Source organism: Bombus flavifrons, chromosome 12 (assembly GCF_040668555.2).
Source record: "Bombus flavifrons isolate JBK064 chromosome 12, iyBomFlav1_principal, whole genome shotgun sequence".
Lineage (NCBI taxonomy): Eukaryota > Metazoa > Arthropoda > Insecta > Hymenoptera > Apidae > Bombus > Bombus flavifrons.
The window spans coordinates 4738454-4756398 of NC_138453.1; the positions used below are offsets into that span (position 1 = coordinate 4738454).

Genomic DNA, 17945 nt, shown 5'->3' on the forward strand with positions numbered 1-17945 from the left:
TACCGAAGCACATTGAATCGCTTCAATTAAAACGTATAATTTAATCAAAAAATTTTACAATTTTTAATATGGTCACATTTTTGTAGCAGCGAATGCATCAAGCCTTTTCCATTTTGTATCGAATCTCCATAGTGATATCGAAGTTTGACGTGTTTAAATTCCACGGTAGAACTATGTCAACCTTTTACAGAACTCGTTAAAGCTAGACGCGCAATATTTCCCGACAGAAAATTTTATTAGCGGCGCAACCGGGTACTCTCGCAAAATTTAGGTCTGAAAGGCTTTAAGACTGCAAGTTGGAATATAACTCAAGCGCGAGGGTTCGAGCGATAAGTCCGCGTCTAAAACACTGAACTTCCCTTGAATCATAAACTTCAGCCTCCCTTTGTAGAATGCTCTTGAACGCACACAAAATCTTGAGACATTAATGAGAATAGTTCACTTGGATCTATGAGAATCGTGAGACGAAACAATGTGAGTAACGTTGCTGGTTTAGAATTCTCTTTTGTGCTCAAAAACTGCTGACTGCTGACAAATAAATATTCCGTTGCATAAATAAATTTGCATACGTATGCACAAATTTATGCGTGTTTCCTCTGCAGGTTTTACGATGTATACTACGTGTGTGATATGGCTGGCTTTCGTGCCGCTGTATTTTGGAACTGGAAACAATGTCGCGTTGAGAATCACCTCGATGTCAGTCACTATAAGCTTATCCGCATCCGTAACTATAGCGTGTCTCTTCAGTCCTAAGGTAATTCAGTTGACGATTTACTGCGACAAAACTTAAGGTGTATAATAAGCTGCGAATTTTAACATTACGTTACTTTCCGACAGTTGTACATCATTTTAATACGACCGGACAGGAACGTGCGTCAAAGTATGATGCCAGCTAGATACAGCACGACGAAAAGTTCTGCAGTCACGGCTACCAACGCTTCTAGCATGATAGCGCCAGTTACATTGACTGCGGCTACCTGCGACCAGAATAAAGCTGTCAAGAAACACATTGCCACTACTATAGACTGCTCGACTCAAAGCGAATGTGAGTATCCTTGACTTGAAATATTATTGAGAGATGATTTGAGACATTGGAGAAAACCGTATTGTTAGATTCTTTCATTTCTGAGAAGATTAACGCTTTCTTGTAAAAATTCAATATTCGAAGAGAACAGTTTCTTCAAGAACTTAGAATTCTTTCCATCGTGTGAATTACACGTCTTCTCGTGGCGAGATGCTGTGGAAAACTAATTACTTGATTAATCGATTCTCCTTTCTTAAGGCTAACGCCTCGTACAAATTATTCAGTAATCAACTCTGTTGTGTAAAAGTAATTTGAAATAAATTGATAAATTACACTTTGTCAAAACTCTGTAAATTTGTTATTTTTCTTTCGAGCTTCAAGCGGAACTGAAGTTCTTTTGATGTGAAAGAAACAACAGTTACTAACTGACGATTGTTAGGCTCCTTAAACTAATAATAAGTTGATTTTCTTTAACTTTATCACAAGCGAATCACAAAATTCTTTCAAAAAAATAATTTCTTATATCATTCTGATCCGATATTCTGATATAATTCTATATCCTTCCTTACTTCCTACAGCTACCTCTTAATAAACTTTTTGATAGACTCAATCTATTTTCTTTTTATCTAAGTCATCTGTTTCTCTCTAATATTGTTTTTAAAAGTTTCAATAATTCATGCACAATCTTTCTCATAATTACAGACATTTCAGCAAGCACCAAACACATTTAAAAATCTATTAGTTTAAGAGAGATTGCTTAAATTCAAACAAATCCTATGTTCACATAACAATATATCACAAAATTAATAATTTTAACAAATTTTCGCTTCAACGTTAAAATCGTTTACGAAATAATTCCTCTAAATGACTTAATATTTTTCAAGAAAATACGTTTCTTTAATTTTTTTTAAAGTATACACCCTAATACACTACATTTCCCGAGGAAAGCATTTAATTATCAACAGAGATTTTTAATTAGACAACCGGCTGCCTAGAACAGTTTTTTAAAAACTACTAAGCTTAAAAAATTATTTCTTATAACGCGTAACGTTCTTTATATATTCTCATAAACACACCAAACTGTTCCCTACATTAAACTTAAACATTTTTATTCTTTGTGCGAATTAATTAAAATCCTAGTAACAAAAACAATCCTTGTCTACGTTTATTTTTCTTCCGGAAAGGAGAAGCTCTAGCATAATAAATTTCAAATTTTTGTTTCAAAATACTCATCGTATTACATCATATCATGTGTTTGCAATGATATCGCAGAAGAAATGTATCTAATTAAATCATGAAATTGTAGAATCACGACAAGGACTATTTTCGTAGAACTGGTCAATTTTTATTCGGCTATAAATCAGAATAGAAATTATTTTGTATAATATTAATTCCATCATGCGAGTCTCGTTTCCGACTGCGTATTTCAATGTATTATTGTTTTGGTTTTATAGGGATTTTCTATGGAAAATTTAAAGAAGCAAAAATGCGCACGTAATATGCAAAACGCTATAAGATGTCCAAAGTGCGATACTCGTTAAATAATATATTTAATAGTCAAAACAAATTTCCGCTTAAGTTCCATTTTTCCATATGGGTTTATAAAATTATGGATTTGTATAAATGTCTGCAATCTAATTAAGAGCTTAAATTTGACAAATCTGATAACGATCGTTTTTGTTACAAATCCCTCAATTAAAAAATATACTTGTTTGTAGATTACGAGCTGAAGGATCAGAAAAATGGCAAACCATCACCCCCTGTCGTTTCCCGATCCACTCAGACTACTACCAATAACGACAAAGATTCGAATGCAGTGATATCAATCAAAGAATCGAAGGAAAGTACCACTACAACGAAACAATTGAATAACAACGCGAGAATAGGAAACGGGCCAGTAAATCAGAGTGAGGTTTCATTATAGCATCAAGTTTCCATAGAATCAGCAATTTTGCCAGCGACTTTGAAACCAATTTCAAAAAAACCCGTGGTAGTTTGAAGGGACGCAAAATGATATTAACAAATATGACGTCTCGATATTTTGTAAATACGACTGAACGTGCTTCATCATATCGATATCGATACGCATCGTACGTTTAAATTCTCTTTAAGGCTACGCTTTGAACGATGTTACGGCTGGATGAAGATGAATGTGCAAAAAATATCGTATAAATTCTGCTACCGTACGTTGGAAACGAATTATAAACGATATTGAAAATTCGTCTCGTGTATGGACGATGCTGTTAGCGAAAAAAAAAAAAGAAAGTATCTCAAATGGAATTGAATTATCGAGAAACAGGATAAAACATATGGAATGAAACGATATTCGAAGGGTATTTAAGAAATTGGGAACATCGATTTTGTTAATTACCATAAATCACGAAAGCGCTAGACGCAACAAATTGCACCGTGCCAGACGCATAATTATCGATCATGATCAATTGTTAAGTGGCGTTCTAAAAACTGCTCTGGTTTCTTCTGTGATCATAGCGTAATACACGTAATAATCACGTGAGATACATAAATCTATTTTGTACATACACTATCATTTCATAACGTTTGTGCACGTTAACACGAACCATTTATCGGTTAATTGAATTAATTGAAATATTGTAAATATCGTTAGTCGAATTCGTTATTGTGTATAAAAGAAGAGGAAGCAGGTTACGTATGTAGAAAATATCGTTGCCAAATACGATTACATCTAAACGATCTTCTATTAAGAATTTTTGTAAGGAAAATATTTAAAAAAAAAAATAAGTAAAGACGAAAGAGACGATAATCGTTCGAGAATATTATTCGTCGATTGTTCTGTACATAAATTTCTCTCTGTAAATATACAATGAAATAACACACATGGGTCATTCGAAAGGATAATTATACGATTCGAAGCTAACAGCTAACAATATCCTTAAAAAAGGAATTTCCAAGTGTGACCGTACGAACGTAGACCCTTAGATAATCGTTTCTTCTTTTTTTCGATATTTTCTCTGCAGACTATAGGAATTGCTACACGTAGAATTAGAAAAATAAACGATGCAAAAATTGCGTATCGATCGGAAACATCGCGAAACGTTTTCTCGTAACATCTAGTCACCCTAATTTTAATCTAACGTTAACGCTTGATCTCTACATAACGAAAGAGAAAATTTAAGCAAACCAACGATGAAACATATGTTTCATAGACACTCTAATGTACATACATACGTTAAGAACTCCTTTTCGTAGAGTCGCGGTCATACGATAAACATATCCAATTTAACTCGTGTACGTAGTTGTTTTTCGATAGCGTTAATTATTCAAGAAATAAGAGTTGTCGACTACTTCAAACAATTCGTTCTGAACCGTTTTATATAGCGTCGACCTATACCCGCGCGTGTGTATAAAAGATTTGTAAACGTTTTGAATTTTTATAGAATCGAAAAGGGTGTTTTACGTGTCGTACTTTGGATACAAATAAGCCCAGTATCCATCGTTTGGCACTGACCCTGTGTTTCTTTAAAAAAGCAAAATCATATTCAACAACGATGCTTGATAAGATAAAAAGTTTAACAGATAGCCGAGTGTTGAAGTTAATTAACAATTTCATTCAATAAGGAAATTCTGGACAAATGAAAGCGTAATCACTATATATATGATACAAATACGTGGAACGTAAATGTATTTTGACTGTTGTTCGAACGATTGCATTTGATTTGAGAGTATGTAAATACATTGAAAATATGTGATTGTAGGTACATAAAGACGATACCGTTAAGTATTAAAATATGAAAACGAAAACATTAGTTCGTACGGAACCAATTTAGCCGTAATTAATTCCATAAGAGTTAAGACTTCGAATGCAAGATTAAAATGTCACGCGTTGAAGAATTTTACGATGCGATGCAATGACAATGTCGAGAAAGGAAGAAAGAGGACTCTAAACTAGTTCGCGCGAACTATTTACGATTTAAGGATATTTTAAATACGTACGAACACTGCAGTAGAAAGACACAAATTTACATGATGTTACATTAAATTGTATGTATGTATTCGTTGAAATGATCGAAAGATAACGAGAAAGAAAAACAGTCGTCGAAATAAAATCACGATCGTGGAAATTATTTTATCCATTCATATTATCTTGTTCCTTTTGTCCCTGAATTTAGTAAAGAAAGCTTGTTAGGCATGGTTTTATTCAACTTTTGATTTCCATGAGCACTGGGCCCATTTTCAGCCTTGTTCGAATTAGCCAAGTTATGTGAATTCGAGCAATTTAATTCAAGTAACTAGAAACTTCATTACTAGTATCAACCCGTTATTTTCTTGACTTGAAATATTCTTTTATATCTCTTCACTGGACTTTGTCAATCAAGCCACTTGGTTTCGAATAATTTGAAATATTTTAACAATGCAAACATATCATTTTCTTAGATATTAAATATGCGTTAAAGTTTCAAGAAAAGCTGAGACTTTAAATTATTCCTTAACTTGAAAGGAATGATAGTAATTATATTTTCAATTTCGTACTTACTTATATTGGTTCCCAAAATCAAGTTTGTCTGAACTTTGTATTAAACCATATTTCACGTATAATATTTTTATTATATCTCGTTAACGTTTGACATTAACAATAACAATCACTCTCTTCAACGCAATATTCCTTTAGATATCCATTTGAAGTCAGGTTACTTGAATTCAAACGACTTGATTTCAACTAACTTGACCAATCTGAACGAGGCTTTACAATAATGACGTGTTACTTTTTAGGATCTGTTTTATTTCTCAAAAAGTACAAAAAGGTTACAGAGAAAAAGATGCGCTGTACGTATAATGATGTGGACACAGACAGACAGACAGATAGAATCCAAGATCGAGTTGGTGATACGCCACGAGGTTTCACCTAAGATGAACTTCTCAATTTGGCTCATCGTTCAGTTCATGGTGCCTTACCGGATTAGTAGATCCTGAAAATCCCCATTAGGCGTATCATTTGTGACTTGCACCTATTATACACATTGTTAGATTGTGAGAAAAACAGGATAAATTAAGATTTTCTACTGTTAAACAAACGCCCACTTCAGGACAGAATAAAACTTTACCATGATTTCCGGTAGCATTTATTTCCAATAAACTAGATACAAAAAACTTATCTACGAATAATGAAAAGTGTAAAGATAAGGAAGATTCCCATAAATCGAAACGGGAAACTGATATTGATACTATTATCTATTATCTATTTTAAACTCCTATTTATCGTATCCTACGCTAAGTAAATACATCTACAAAGGGAATATATTACGAACCAAATTTATTTTAAGCCTTACGATCACTCGTAGCACACAGACGTGAAGGAAAGGCGTTAAAGGGTGCAGAGAAATAGAAAAACCTCGCTAAAATAAATTATCTTTTTATTCCATTAGCAATTACAACGTTTTGTAATTCGACTGACATTTCTTGTTCACTAAGCAACGTGTCGTTCGTATACCGTTTACATCCTCCTAAACACACAACCTTCCCTTTTCTCTTACTTTTTTTAATAACAATGATCGATCCGACTAGTTACACTTCATCACCTCTCGTGACGGCTACGTTATATATCGTCTTTGTAGGGAAGAAAAAAAAAGACAATACGAATGTTAACAGAGACGATGAAAACGATTAATACTGTATGAGACACATTTAAGCAATTCATCACACTGAATTCTAACGTCATCCAATGATGACAATATTCTGTGTAGGCACGGATACAATAACAGATATGCAGATTCATTGCAACAGCTATCAGACTTGCCTATAAAATTTGTCAAATCCCTGTTTCGTTATCATTCACACCTTAAAACGCAAAATATAAAATCTTTGGCCTGACTAAAAAAAACTCTCGTACATGCTATACGTTTTACAAAAATTTAAAAGCTTATTCGTTATAAAAGTACCTTTCTTTTTCTTTCATATAAGAGAATGTTCGTCATTTTCTCTCATTTTTTAAGGTATCGATGTGAGGACGATCACAATTGTGTTTTTCCATGTATCATGTAACATGTGACATGGTTTCGTTCGCGATTTACATTTGTCTGCTTCGAATCGCTGACAATAGATTACTAATTCGATATTAAGTTTAGTTGCAAGTACGTGTTTACAACGATTTACTCAATAATGCTCGGTAATTCTCTTTGACAATAATTTTAATTTCTTAACCACAGCTAATCTAGTGTGCAGTAAAATAGAGAATTTGCGATTATACGATGAAGAATTCTTATACTGTTTAATAATAATGACTGAATTACTTTTCTAACACAAAATCGCTAAATCAAAATATGCTTAATTTTTCAAGAATGTCAATGATAAAATATAAAATTTATTAATAATACCGATTCGAAACCTAAAGCCAGGTACAACGTACAAATAAATTTATAGATTTCCTTTGTTCCGTCTCAAATATTTAAGCTACCTTATCCTCGTATCTGTTAACTCAAGTTATTACTTTAAAAAGAACGAATGTTAATAAATTCGTTTATATATTACCCTCTCCCACTTTCTTTCGGTTTCCTTTAACACATAATATAAACGACAATTCGGAAAAAATTTGCAACTTTAATATAACAAAATCTTCATATAAATATCATTAAACAAACATAACAGTGACTTATAATGCCATATTTCATTACATATATTTACAAGATTCTCTTTTAAAATTAATGAAAATTCAATCCATCTAGAATCTGTATGGTATGCCAAAATATGACAATGAACTTTTCCCTCTGTTCACAATGGTGCTTCTTAATTGCATTACCATCATTGTTTATCGCAGTTTTACATAGGCTTGCAAGGGTTTTAATGCAGATTACATGTAACGTACTACAATCCTGCCATCGATGAGATACATTTTATATGATAAAAGATTACTGAATTGTCTTCCAGAACTTACCACTGCCTTTAATACCTTTGACCTTTTGTTGCTTCTTCTTTGCATCCGGTGGGGCTGACAATGCTTCCCTGCTTGATTCGCTTCCTGCAGATCCAGAACTGCCTCCGGCCATGTCAGCTTCCTGCACACCACCACCTCCAGCTTGTGCAGCAAGTGACTTCTTTATGTTAGCAATCTAACAACAGAAAAAATAAAAATTTATCAGCACAAGCATTTGTGTTTTATCAGAGTACATGTTACTTACATCTCTCTGTATCCTTTCTTTGTGATAAGTAGCCTTTTGTTTTTCTACGTTAGCTCTTGTGACTTGTTCCTCGATACATGCTAACACTGTATCACAAGCCTGACCCCAAGCAGCTAATGTCTCAGCCACAACACCTGTATCGTCAGGCCTAACATCACGTCCTAAACCGGCATAATCCACCTCTAACTGTGAATTTTTTTGGTCTAATTTACCATGTATTATGTCTGCATAGATCGCTTCTATTATTAAGTCCTCTAAATCTCTAACATTTTTTATATCTAACTCTTCCAATAATAGAGAATATGGTATGCATCTGGACTTTGTGGCTAATGTTACAATGGTCAGATGTTGGAGCTTTTTCTTTTGAGTGGTAGTCAATTCTAAAACCTTATCTTTATTCTCTAAATACTCTTTATAAGTCCCATAGGCAAATAAATTCAGAGTATTCCAATACTGAACATAAGGTCCATTCTCTAATTCTTTGATATTAGGCATATCTAATAACTCTCCAAATACATGCACTCCTGGTGTCTCTACTGCTTGCTTAATAAGCTCTATGGCAGCTGCTCCTTTGGCAGTTTTTGCTAACAATACAAACTGCTCTAAAGGATTGCTAGTTGACTTTTCTGTGGTAGTTCCAGCAGTCATATTGAACCTGTTGAATAAACATTAATCAATGGAATAAACCAACGTGTTGGTACCTAACGAATCTCCTAAAAATAACCAAGAAAAATCTGTTACTATAATCACAGACTTATAAAGTGTATATTTATAGATTTGTAATTCATTCAGACTTTAAAGTAACATTATAGGTTAGAAACTGCTCGATCCTCATATACTCTTCGCTCTAATATTATTACCGAGATTCAAAAGCCATTTCGTTAATCAAGAAAATTTAAACAGAGCACACGTTCGTTACATAAGGTGAACTTACTTTGTTCGATGTTTACAAATATCGAATGACTTTCCCTATCGGATATGCTTTCGGAAGTGAGCAAGCATGTATGTAAATACAATCGTGCAAGTCGTACCACAGAAAAGGAAATGGTACTTTCACCAGATGACGATCTCTACGAACTATTGTCTTACGAAAAAGGCGAATGAAGAACGGACGACGAAAAAATATTATACAGAAGAATCATTGAAAGGAAAAACTTGACCCAACATATTTCAAGAGAGAATCAATACGTTCTTTGCGAAGTTATTTCATTTTACGTGGATGTTGTCAGTACTGACAAACACTGGCTCGTGCTTGGGATAACTTCAATGTGTTGTACTCTGTTTGACAGAAGAGAGGGGAATGTGTTGTTCTCCGCGAATGCGAACGGTTTATGTTAATAGTCTTTCCAAATGATCGTGCTGTTTGATGGGAAATAGTGAACGGAAAAATTTCAAGATTGCAGTTCGTCGGACGATACTGCGCTTGAAAATTCCTGGCAACGGATAGTACAAAATGAAGCCTTTAATCGAGTTCGAGGAATGTTTGCGAGACACGCCAAAGTTTCGGTGAGAATCACTTGAAAAATCTACGCTTCTATCTCTGTGTTTGCTTAGTGTGCTCTACTCTGTTGCACTCCATGCACGCGCTACTTCGAATAATATCACTTAATGCACCACATTGATAATGCGTTTGATTAATAAAAATAAGTATTTTGCGAATATTACTTTCTTATTTCGTAGATCCTGCATCGAAGAAGTAGAGGCAAACGTTGATCTACTCGAACAAAAATTAGACAAGGTATTCATAAATAATTTATAAAAAAAAGAGAAATGAGGTGAAAAAGATATGAAAGTTTTTTCTAGCCACATTATATTATATATAGTAATGTAAAAGGGTTATGTTATTTCGTGTTACTTCAAAATAAATTATTGATACTATAAATTATTAAGGGAATTTAAATGTAATAATTTTAACTGTCAATCTATTTTGACAGTAATTTCCTGCATTGTCAATTACATTGTAATAGACTATGTTACATAAGCAATCTCATAGCTATCAAAAGAATTATTGTGATAATCATCTATTTTCTGAGAATAGCTAAAAATAAAAATCTTTACAGGTGTTAAAAAACTGTAGCCAGATGATTGACACGGGAAAACTTTTTGTAGGACAGCAAAGGTATGTTATGATTTGTAAATTATATGTAATTAATGAATTGGAGTTACATCATGGTTAATAGAATCTTATAACAGAGCCATAAATATTTGATTGGTTGTATAAAATATGTCATTAAGGGACTACTGATCGTTTGAAGTGAAATATATTCAATGATAAAATGGAAGAGGGTGATACCAAGCAATAGAGAAGAGTCAGGAAACATATGAATTACAGCTCTGTTGAGAATGACTCATACATATGGTAGCCAGTTTAACATATACAGTGGTACAGATGAAACACTTGCTGCTTAGGGATTATGCACTTCCTATTGATCTTTTATATTATGTTCAAATAAAAATATTTTTTACAAAACCAACATTTTTGTATTATTTTAAATACTTTCTAATATAACAAATTACCTTTAATGTTGATATTTAATTTATGTGATGACTCTATTTCTATTTAGAATTTTTCTAATCTATTTATCTAAAAAGATATTAAAAAATAACTGTATGCATTATTTTGTTTCCAGCCAATTTGCCAATAGCCTGTGGGAATTATCTCTTTACTTTACTGATGATTCAGAGATAATGGCCTTACTCAATAAACTAATTCATGCTTTACAAGAAATGAACAAGTTTCATACTATTTTATTAGATCAAGCATCTAGGACAGTAATTAAAGATCTTAACTCATTCATCAAAAGGTAATTTAACTAATTAATTACATAATCATATGTAATCTACATGTTTATCTGTATACATATGTAACATTCTTAATATTCTTATTGTTCTTATATAACATTCTTATTATTTTTAGTGACATTAAGAGGGTGAAAGAATCTCGTCATTACTTTGAAAAAATCTCTGCAGACTTAGATATAGCATTAAACCGAAATTCCCAAGTTCCAAAGTCCAGACCAGCAGAGTATGAAGAAACTTCAAATATTTTATCAGCTACGAGATCCTGTTTCCGGCATACAGCTTTGGATTATATTCATTCTTTAACGATGATACAAGCGCGTAAGCGACATGAAATATTGGGTACCCTACTTAATTATATGAATGCGTGTATTACTTATTACCATCAAGGTAGCGATCTAGCGCAAGATTTGGATCCATTTCTAAAAGATCTCGGGGAGAACTTAATTAAAATGAGGGCCGATTCCGTAAAACTCGAGAAAGAAATGGAAAATCGGCATATTTACGTTACGAATAGAGACTTAATACCTTCTCCAGTACCTAGTAATCCTAAGATGGAAGGCTACCTCTTTAAACGCACTAGTAATGCATTTAAAACGTGGAACAGAAGGTGGTTTTGTTTAAGAGACCACCAGCTAGTATATAGAAAGAGGACTGGTGATAATGATTTCACTATTATGGAAGAAGATCTTCGTCTTTGCACTGTGAAACCAGTAGTTGACTGTGATAGAAGAAATTGTTTCGAAGTATTAAGTCCCACAAAGTGAGCAGTCATTAGTAATCCTAATACAATTTGATATAGTGATAGATTATTTTATTATATTAGTTATACAGTCATGAATTTTCTATTTAGATGCTTTATTGAATTAAATAACTTTAAAGAATAAATTTAACTTATAGAAGTCACATATTACAAGCTGATAGCGAAGAAGCTTATTTAGCATGGGTAACTGCCATGCAGCAAGCAATTGGTGCTGCCATTCAAAGAGGTATGGGTGCTGGTACTATAGTTAGCATACGAGAATCACAGTCACAAAATGTTAGAGGATCGAACAGGCAACAGACAAAACCGAAATCAAGGTATATATCAAAAACTGTACTGAATAATTAATTCAATGTAGACCATATTTTTAAAATATCATAATTAATTTTGTTTTGTATAGAGTCTGGGAGCAAATCCTAAAAATTGCTGGAAATGATACTTGCTGTGATTGTGGTGGTGCTAATCCAAGATGGGCCAGTATCAATCTTGGAATTACACTTTGCATAGGTATAAATCACTTTTTCACGGTAATGATAATTAAATTTTCTTCAAAACTTTCTTTCAACAAGTCTTTCTTTTCAGAATGCTCTGGAGTGCATAGAAGTTTAGGGGTTCATTATAGTAAAGTTCGTTCTCTGACGTTAGATGACTGGGAACCAGAGATACTAAAAGTAATGGCAGAGCTTGGAAACACTGTAGTGAATAATGTTTATGAAGCTCTACCAATACCTTCTAATATTATTAGAGCTACTCCAAAATGCAATGGGTACGTAACACTAGTATAAAAAGCAATACTCACTCTTCTGCCAAAAGTAATAAATCTGATCAAAGTATATAGCTGAATTTTTGTTGTAAATTGACAGTAATATACGTGAAGCTTGGATAAGAGCGAAATATGTAGAGCGTAAATTTGTGAAGCCTTTAAGCAATATGATCTCGTCTGGGCAACACACGAGTCGCGATAAAATGCATTTTCGCAAATGGAGTGTCCGTAAATTGCGTCGTCGACCGCGGAGTTGCGACAAAATCGATAGCGCTAACCGCAACAAAACAACAACGTTATCATCTGTAAAAGAGGGTCATCATTCGACGAGCTCTGACGACAGCAAATATACGTCGATCGAAAGTTTGAGTTCGGTCGATAAAGCGAAGAAAACCGAGAGAAATTCATTAAGCTCGGACGACAGCACAAATATGGATCTAAAGAATGACTCTACACTGTATGGGAAAATTTTAGCTCGGCCACGTAGCGACATAAACGAAAGTAATCCTAAGGCTATCGATAGCAATACGGAATCGAACATTGAGAACGAACTTCTTATTCCTGAAATCAAGGACAATACGATTGCCACGAGCAATTCGGAGAATAGCCTGTCGATAAAAAGCGAAGTGTCCTTAAGCACAGAGGTATCTGATGTGAAAGATACGTTTGAGAATAAAGACGCGGGAACGGAGAAACAGTGTAAAATAGAATCCGACGTGTTAATGTTCGGATGCGATTTACCAAAGCCAACGATCGATAATAGCTTAGAATTAAGTTCTGACCAAGATTCGACTGCCGGCGAAGATGAAGAGTTCACAGACGAGGAGGATATCGAGAATTTGCATCCTGAGATGCTTCTTTACAAAGCTGCTGCAGCACACAATCTTCCTGTGATGTGCGCAGCTTTGGCAGCTGGTGCTGATAAGTCATGGACGAATGTTAACGACAGAGGAAGAAACGCTCTGCATCAGGCAATTATAAGTGTAAGTTTACAAATTGTTGTCTAAATTCTTTGATAATTTAATTTTGTCTAATACAGGGTTCTGTAATGTCTTGTGAATATCTGATTCTAAATGGAGCACGTATTAATTGTCAAGATGCTGATGGGAAAACACCACTGTACTTGGCTACAGAATTAGGTATATATCTTTTTCTGTTTGTAATAAATTCTATATTTTAAGAAGTTTACTATAAATTTGGTTATTTGTTTAAAATATCTAGGCCATACTGCCCAAGTATGTTTGTTACTAAAACATCGCGCCGATCAACACATCGAAGATGAAAGTGGTGTAAAGCCACTGTCAATAGCTGTAAAAGAAGCTAATGCGGACATTGTTACGTTGTAAGTGTGAAGTAAATTTATTTTATTAAGGAAATTTCATTGTAATTTCATTTTATGTATGTTTCAGATTGAGACTTGGTCTTCTAAACGAAGAGATGAAAGACTCGGAGATCGGAATCAGCGGCGATGAAACTTTCAACGACGTCGTTCGCGACTTCAGTCAGCTAGCTTGCTCTCATCCAGAACGACTGCAACGACGAAATGAAAGTAACAATCCGTCGCAACCGCCCGAATGAGGTTTAAGAACGTGCAAAGTTTATTTGCAAAGTCTAAAAAGCAGGCTACAACGGAAGGAGAAGAAGGAGTGCGGTACATCGAAAATGTCGTCTTTCAGTTCCTTGCAGGGTAATAAAGTTGATTAATGAGTAATGAAGTAAGTACGAAGAACGTGATCCGAAGCTTTACGATATAAACAATCGAAGACGAGAAACAAAGACAACACCGTGGAAGTCGTACCTTTTAAACTTTGATCTCTGTGCGACAAAAGTTCATTGAAATTTATTAGCATTTTGTATTCCTATTAAAGAAAAAGAGAAAACAACACATAGCTAGAAAAGTATCACATGTACTGCGCGCGCGCGAGAGAGAGAGAGAGAAGAAAGAAGAAAATATTATATTTTGCTTATACGGGAAATTCACGCTGTCCAGTGATAAAATATTAAGATGCCAATCTTTTTGTATACCTTCCCTCCTGGTTTCCTACCAAATATACAGAAAGAAATGTTGCGGTAATAATTTGTGCGCGCGCTCTGTATATATTTTAAAGACGATCTTACAGATTTAAACAAATTTCACAGCAGATATACCACATAGCATAAACGCAACCTGGAATTTGAAAAACTTTTACGAATACCTATGGCAAAGTGTAAATTGTATTACTAAGTAGATATTTGTATATCGTTTATGTGATACGAAAGATACGTGACAAAGTAGTTTTAAATTCTACATTATGAAAAAGTTAATGGCCGACGCGTTTTCGATATGATATGGTCTAGCGGTGGAAGAACAATTTTATACATATATCTGTTTTTATATACTTAACACTACCAGCGATGTATGTGCGACTGGTACTAAGAAACTTATTCTTTTTTTTTTTCTTTTTTTTTAATTAAAAGTAGTGATTTCGATGCTATATAATCAGCATCGATTTAATTGTGACATTATAAATACATAGAATTATGTAGTTTATCTAATAGTTACATTTATAAAAAATTGTAAACTGCACCTATTAGATTACCAAAATAGAATAACAATGATTCTATATAGTTCCGTATTATATATATATATATATATATATACATATATATACATATATATATACATATATATATATATATATCGAATTTGTTGCCAAAAATTAATCATTTGTACATACAAACTTGTAGATCTGATCGCTATCTCATGTTAATTCTTGAACAAATGCTTTACTTGTGCAAATCCTCTAAAGTTAACACTCGAGAAACATTATTTAAAGAAACATATAAAAAGTATTTGTATTTACATTTTTATAACAGGTTCAATTTCATTCTGCTTGCTGCGTTTTATCCATTTAGGACGGTTGAATTAGTTTTCTTTGTTTGTGACTTGTACAACGAATAAGTTATGCTTCCTTTTGTGCATATTTTAATACTATATAACTAACTACGTTGAACAGTATTTATAAGAAATTTATAGAGTAATGCATGATTTTCAGTCTACTTGTACGTAATAGAAAAAAGAAATCTATATAAGAATTGAAAAAAAGAAACAATACCAATCATTGTTGAATATTTTTTCATTGTTTAAGTAGAGAGGCTTTATTGATAGTTACGATTCAATGGTACAATGTTGTGATCATTGACATAGCTTTGTAAAATTTCTTTCGACGAGAGCTTTTATGAAAACGATGGGCGAATGATTTTCAGGTTTGATATATTTTTTTATTTGATATAGTATTACCATAGTTTCTTTTTCGAATCTGGTATTCGATTATTCGATATAAGAATCTTGTTTGATTAAGAAACAAGACTACAGTGGCGTAAGCATAATTCTAACGAAATGAGATACTCATCGTTGCACAAGCGAATAGCAGCAACAAAACTCTTCTATAATCTATTTTTTAATCTACGATATACTAGTATTTTATTACTTGTTGTTTTTACAACGCAAAGTAATTTTAAGAAAAAACAAAGAAATCTTTCGATTTCGTAACTGTGCGTTTTTCTACGCTTTGTTACGAATGATTTTTTATTACTCGAATTTTCATATATTATAAAAATTCTTTTCGTATGAAAAAATTAATTCTAGTACTTGTACTTTGTACTTAGTTCTTTTTTTTACCCGTTTTATACGTACAATTGACAGAAAGGAAGGTCGTTTAAACTAAAGGAAAATAACGATATTACAAATTGTTTCCATTACGAATAAAAAACGTCTTCCAAGATGACAATTTCTTTTCTAGAAATGGTAATATCATTAATCGTATAATTTCCTAATTGTAGAATCTTCTATTTGTTGAAACGTTGTCGATTATTGTAGAATCGTCACCAGTTACTGCCTAATTGCGAAACGTTGTTACAATAATTCCGCGGTACATACGTCTATAGGCAAGTTAAACAAACAGTATGGTTTCTCTGCTGCGCGACATTGTAATAAAATTGTAAACAGTCTAATTCATGTATCATACTTATACACAAACTTTACGTCATAAAGCAGTGATTATGCAAGTATACGTATTCTTTTTAATAATCCTTATCCTCGTAACTTGACGTTACAAATATTACGCAAATCGAGAAAGAAAGCAGGAGAAAGGAGAAAAGATGTTTAGAAAAAATCTATATCTTTCACGAACGCACGTTGCAATTAAGCACAATCTTTCAATTCTTTCCGTTATTTTATCAAATTTTGTGTGGATAGAAGGAACTTACGCAACGCTTTATTCGTTGTGAAAACGATCGAAATTACGGCGCAATTTACGAACCGTAGATTGATAAATCCCCCATTAAACGAAAGAAACGCTTATGCATCGTGTACGCATAATTTACGCGTTGCTCTCTTGCCAAGTTGCGTAAATTAATCCAAACGGGTCAATACCCTATCGCTGTATAGTTATCACTGTGCGTTCACACACATTCGTCCACGAATGCCCAAACTAATTTATCACCAATTTTTCTATCTTACATGTGAATGCTCCACTTTTCGTTGCTAGCATTTGTGTATTTACGTATTCCGTAAAGATAAAACGTACGAAATACGTCATCGCGTGAAGCGTTTCTTTAAATACCAAAATCTCAATAAACAGATCGTTCATCGAAAACGTAATTATCCATTAATTATCTCTATCCGTCAAAAATTAATTATGTAGCTATTAAAAATGCTGATTTCTAATTGCCACTGAAATTATACGTAGATAATTACTAAGAAGGAAAATTTCTACTGTAATCTTCAGTTTTTTCGAATAATCAAAACTGGTTAGGCAATTTATTGCAAATTAATTGGAAAAAATGTATTCAGCATAGAAAGTGGAAACTACGGTCAGCCATCGCAGTTGCACAGTGATCTTCTGCCTATTCATTGGCTTGAAAATATGAAAACATCTCGGCCGTTGTCGATCACCAACCGTGGATTGGCTCGAGGATGATAGCAATGATAAGAAGAAACGTAGTCTCATTGGTAGAACGTGCCCTTCTCGTTGACTGATAAAGCACGTTGTTTGTCAATGTATCAATCACACGCATTGGGACAAGTATGCAATCTCTTGACGCCATTGATCCACTGTGTTCACGCATTTCTTTCATTCTCTCCCTTTTGCTCACTACCGAGCCTCACGACGAGAACGTGATAATTTACGCTTCATAAAATTCAACTTTTTAAATATACGATAAAAAAAAATTGCTACGTATGTGAAAGAAATGACGGATAGAAAGTTCCAGTTCTAATGGAAGAAAACCCATAAAGTGAAAATCGCATACGATGCACAAAGATGAGTCCAATTAAAAGATGAAAATATCAAAGTGTTGATTTCTAATAAAGAAAGATAGAGGATAGAGTGTTTGTAAGGGAATTCGCGATCCGATTCTCGCTCGAAGAGCATGATAATGATGCACGATTCTATCCATCTGTAA

At 33.4% G+C, this 17945-nt stretch overlaps 3 protein-coding genes across 6 annotated transcripts in view; 2 read left to right on the forward strand and 1 right to left on the reverse strand.

The window, feature by feature from the left end:
- Glurb (metabotropic glutamate receptor B) overlaps positions 1-5321 on the forward strand; it is a 323110-nt gene extending 317789 nt beyond the window's left edge. The window contains exons 14-16 of the mRNA XM_069124977.1: positions 603-754; positions 838-1045; positions 2743-5321. Of these exons, the coding sequence (XP_068981078.1) occupies positions 603-754; positions 838-1045; positions 2743-2948 (566 nt within the window). The 3' untranslated portion in view covers positions 2949-5321. The remainder of the gene's footprint in view (positions 1-602; positions 755-837; positions 1046-2742) is intronic.
- Positions 5322-5762: 441 nt separating this feature from the next.
- Positions 5763-12673, reverse strand: CSN7 (COP9 signalosome subunit 7). 4 transcript variants are annotated; one of them, XM_069124982.1, is made up of 4 exons: positions 12537-12673; positions 8176-8830; positions 7932-8106; positions 5763-5970 (listed from the first exon to the last, which is right to left on the reverse strand). In XM_069124982.1, exons 2-4 carry the CDS (start codon positions 8821-8823, stop codon positions 5921-5923), a joined length of 873 nt encoding a protein of 290 aa, XP_068981083.1. In that variant the 5' UTR covers positions 8824-8830; positions 12537-12673; the 3' UTR covers positions 5763-5920. The 4 variants fall into 4 exon arrangements, with proteins under 4 accessions (XP_068981083.1, XP_068981082.1, XP_068981081.1 ...); XM_069124981.1 differs by lacking the exon at positions 12537-12673 and adding an exon at positions 9110-9356; XM_069124980.1 differs by lacking the exon at positions 12537-12673 and adding an exon at positions 9036-9147.
- CenB1A (Centaurin beta 1A) lies at positions 9456-15011 on the forward strand. Its single transcript, XM_069124979.1, has 12 exons — positions 9456-9681; positions 9856-9913; positions 10236-10294; positions 10806-10979; positions 11093-11737; positions 11875-12054; positions 12138-12244; positions 12320-12503; positions 12601-13483; positions 13540-13639; positions 13722-13842; positions 13910-15011. The coding sequence occupies exons 1-12, from the start codon at positions 9629-9631 to the stop codon at positions 14076-14078; spliced, it is 2733 nt and encodes a 910-aa protein (XP_068981080.1). The 5' UTR covers positions 9456-9628; the 3' UTR covers positions 14079-15011.
- Positions 15012-17945: the final 2934 nt, after the last annotated feature.

What these genes read in the sequence shown, in the direction of transcription:
- CSN7 (XM_069124980.1), bottom strand. An exon ending in AAGAAAGGATACAGAGAGAT is followed by an intron (nt 8,107 to 8,175) that starts GTAAGTAACATG and finishes TTCTGTTGTTAG; the next exon opens with ATTGCTAACATAAAGAAGTC. An exon ending in CAAAGGTATTAAAGGCAGTG is followed by an intron (nt 5,971 to 7,931) that starts GTAAGTTCTGGA and finishes GGGGATTTTCAG; the next exon opens with GATCTACTAATCCGGTAAGG.
- CenB1A (XM_069124979.1), top strand. Translation starts at nt 9,629, where the DNA reads ATGAAGCCTTTAATCGAGTTCGAGGAATGTTTGCGAGACACGCCAAAG. An exon ending in TGGAATTACACTTTGCATAG is followed by an intron (nt 12,245 to 12,319) that starts GTATAAATCACT and finishes CTTTCTTTTCAG; the next exon opens with AATGCTCTGGAGTGCATAGA. An exon ending in AATGCGGACATTGTTACGTT is followed by an intron (nt 13,843 to 13,909) that starts GTAAGTGTGAAG and finishes TGTATGTTTCAG; the next exon opens with ATTGAGACTTGGTCTTCTAA.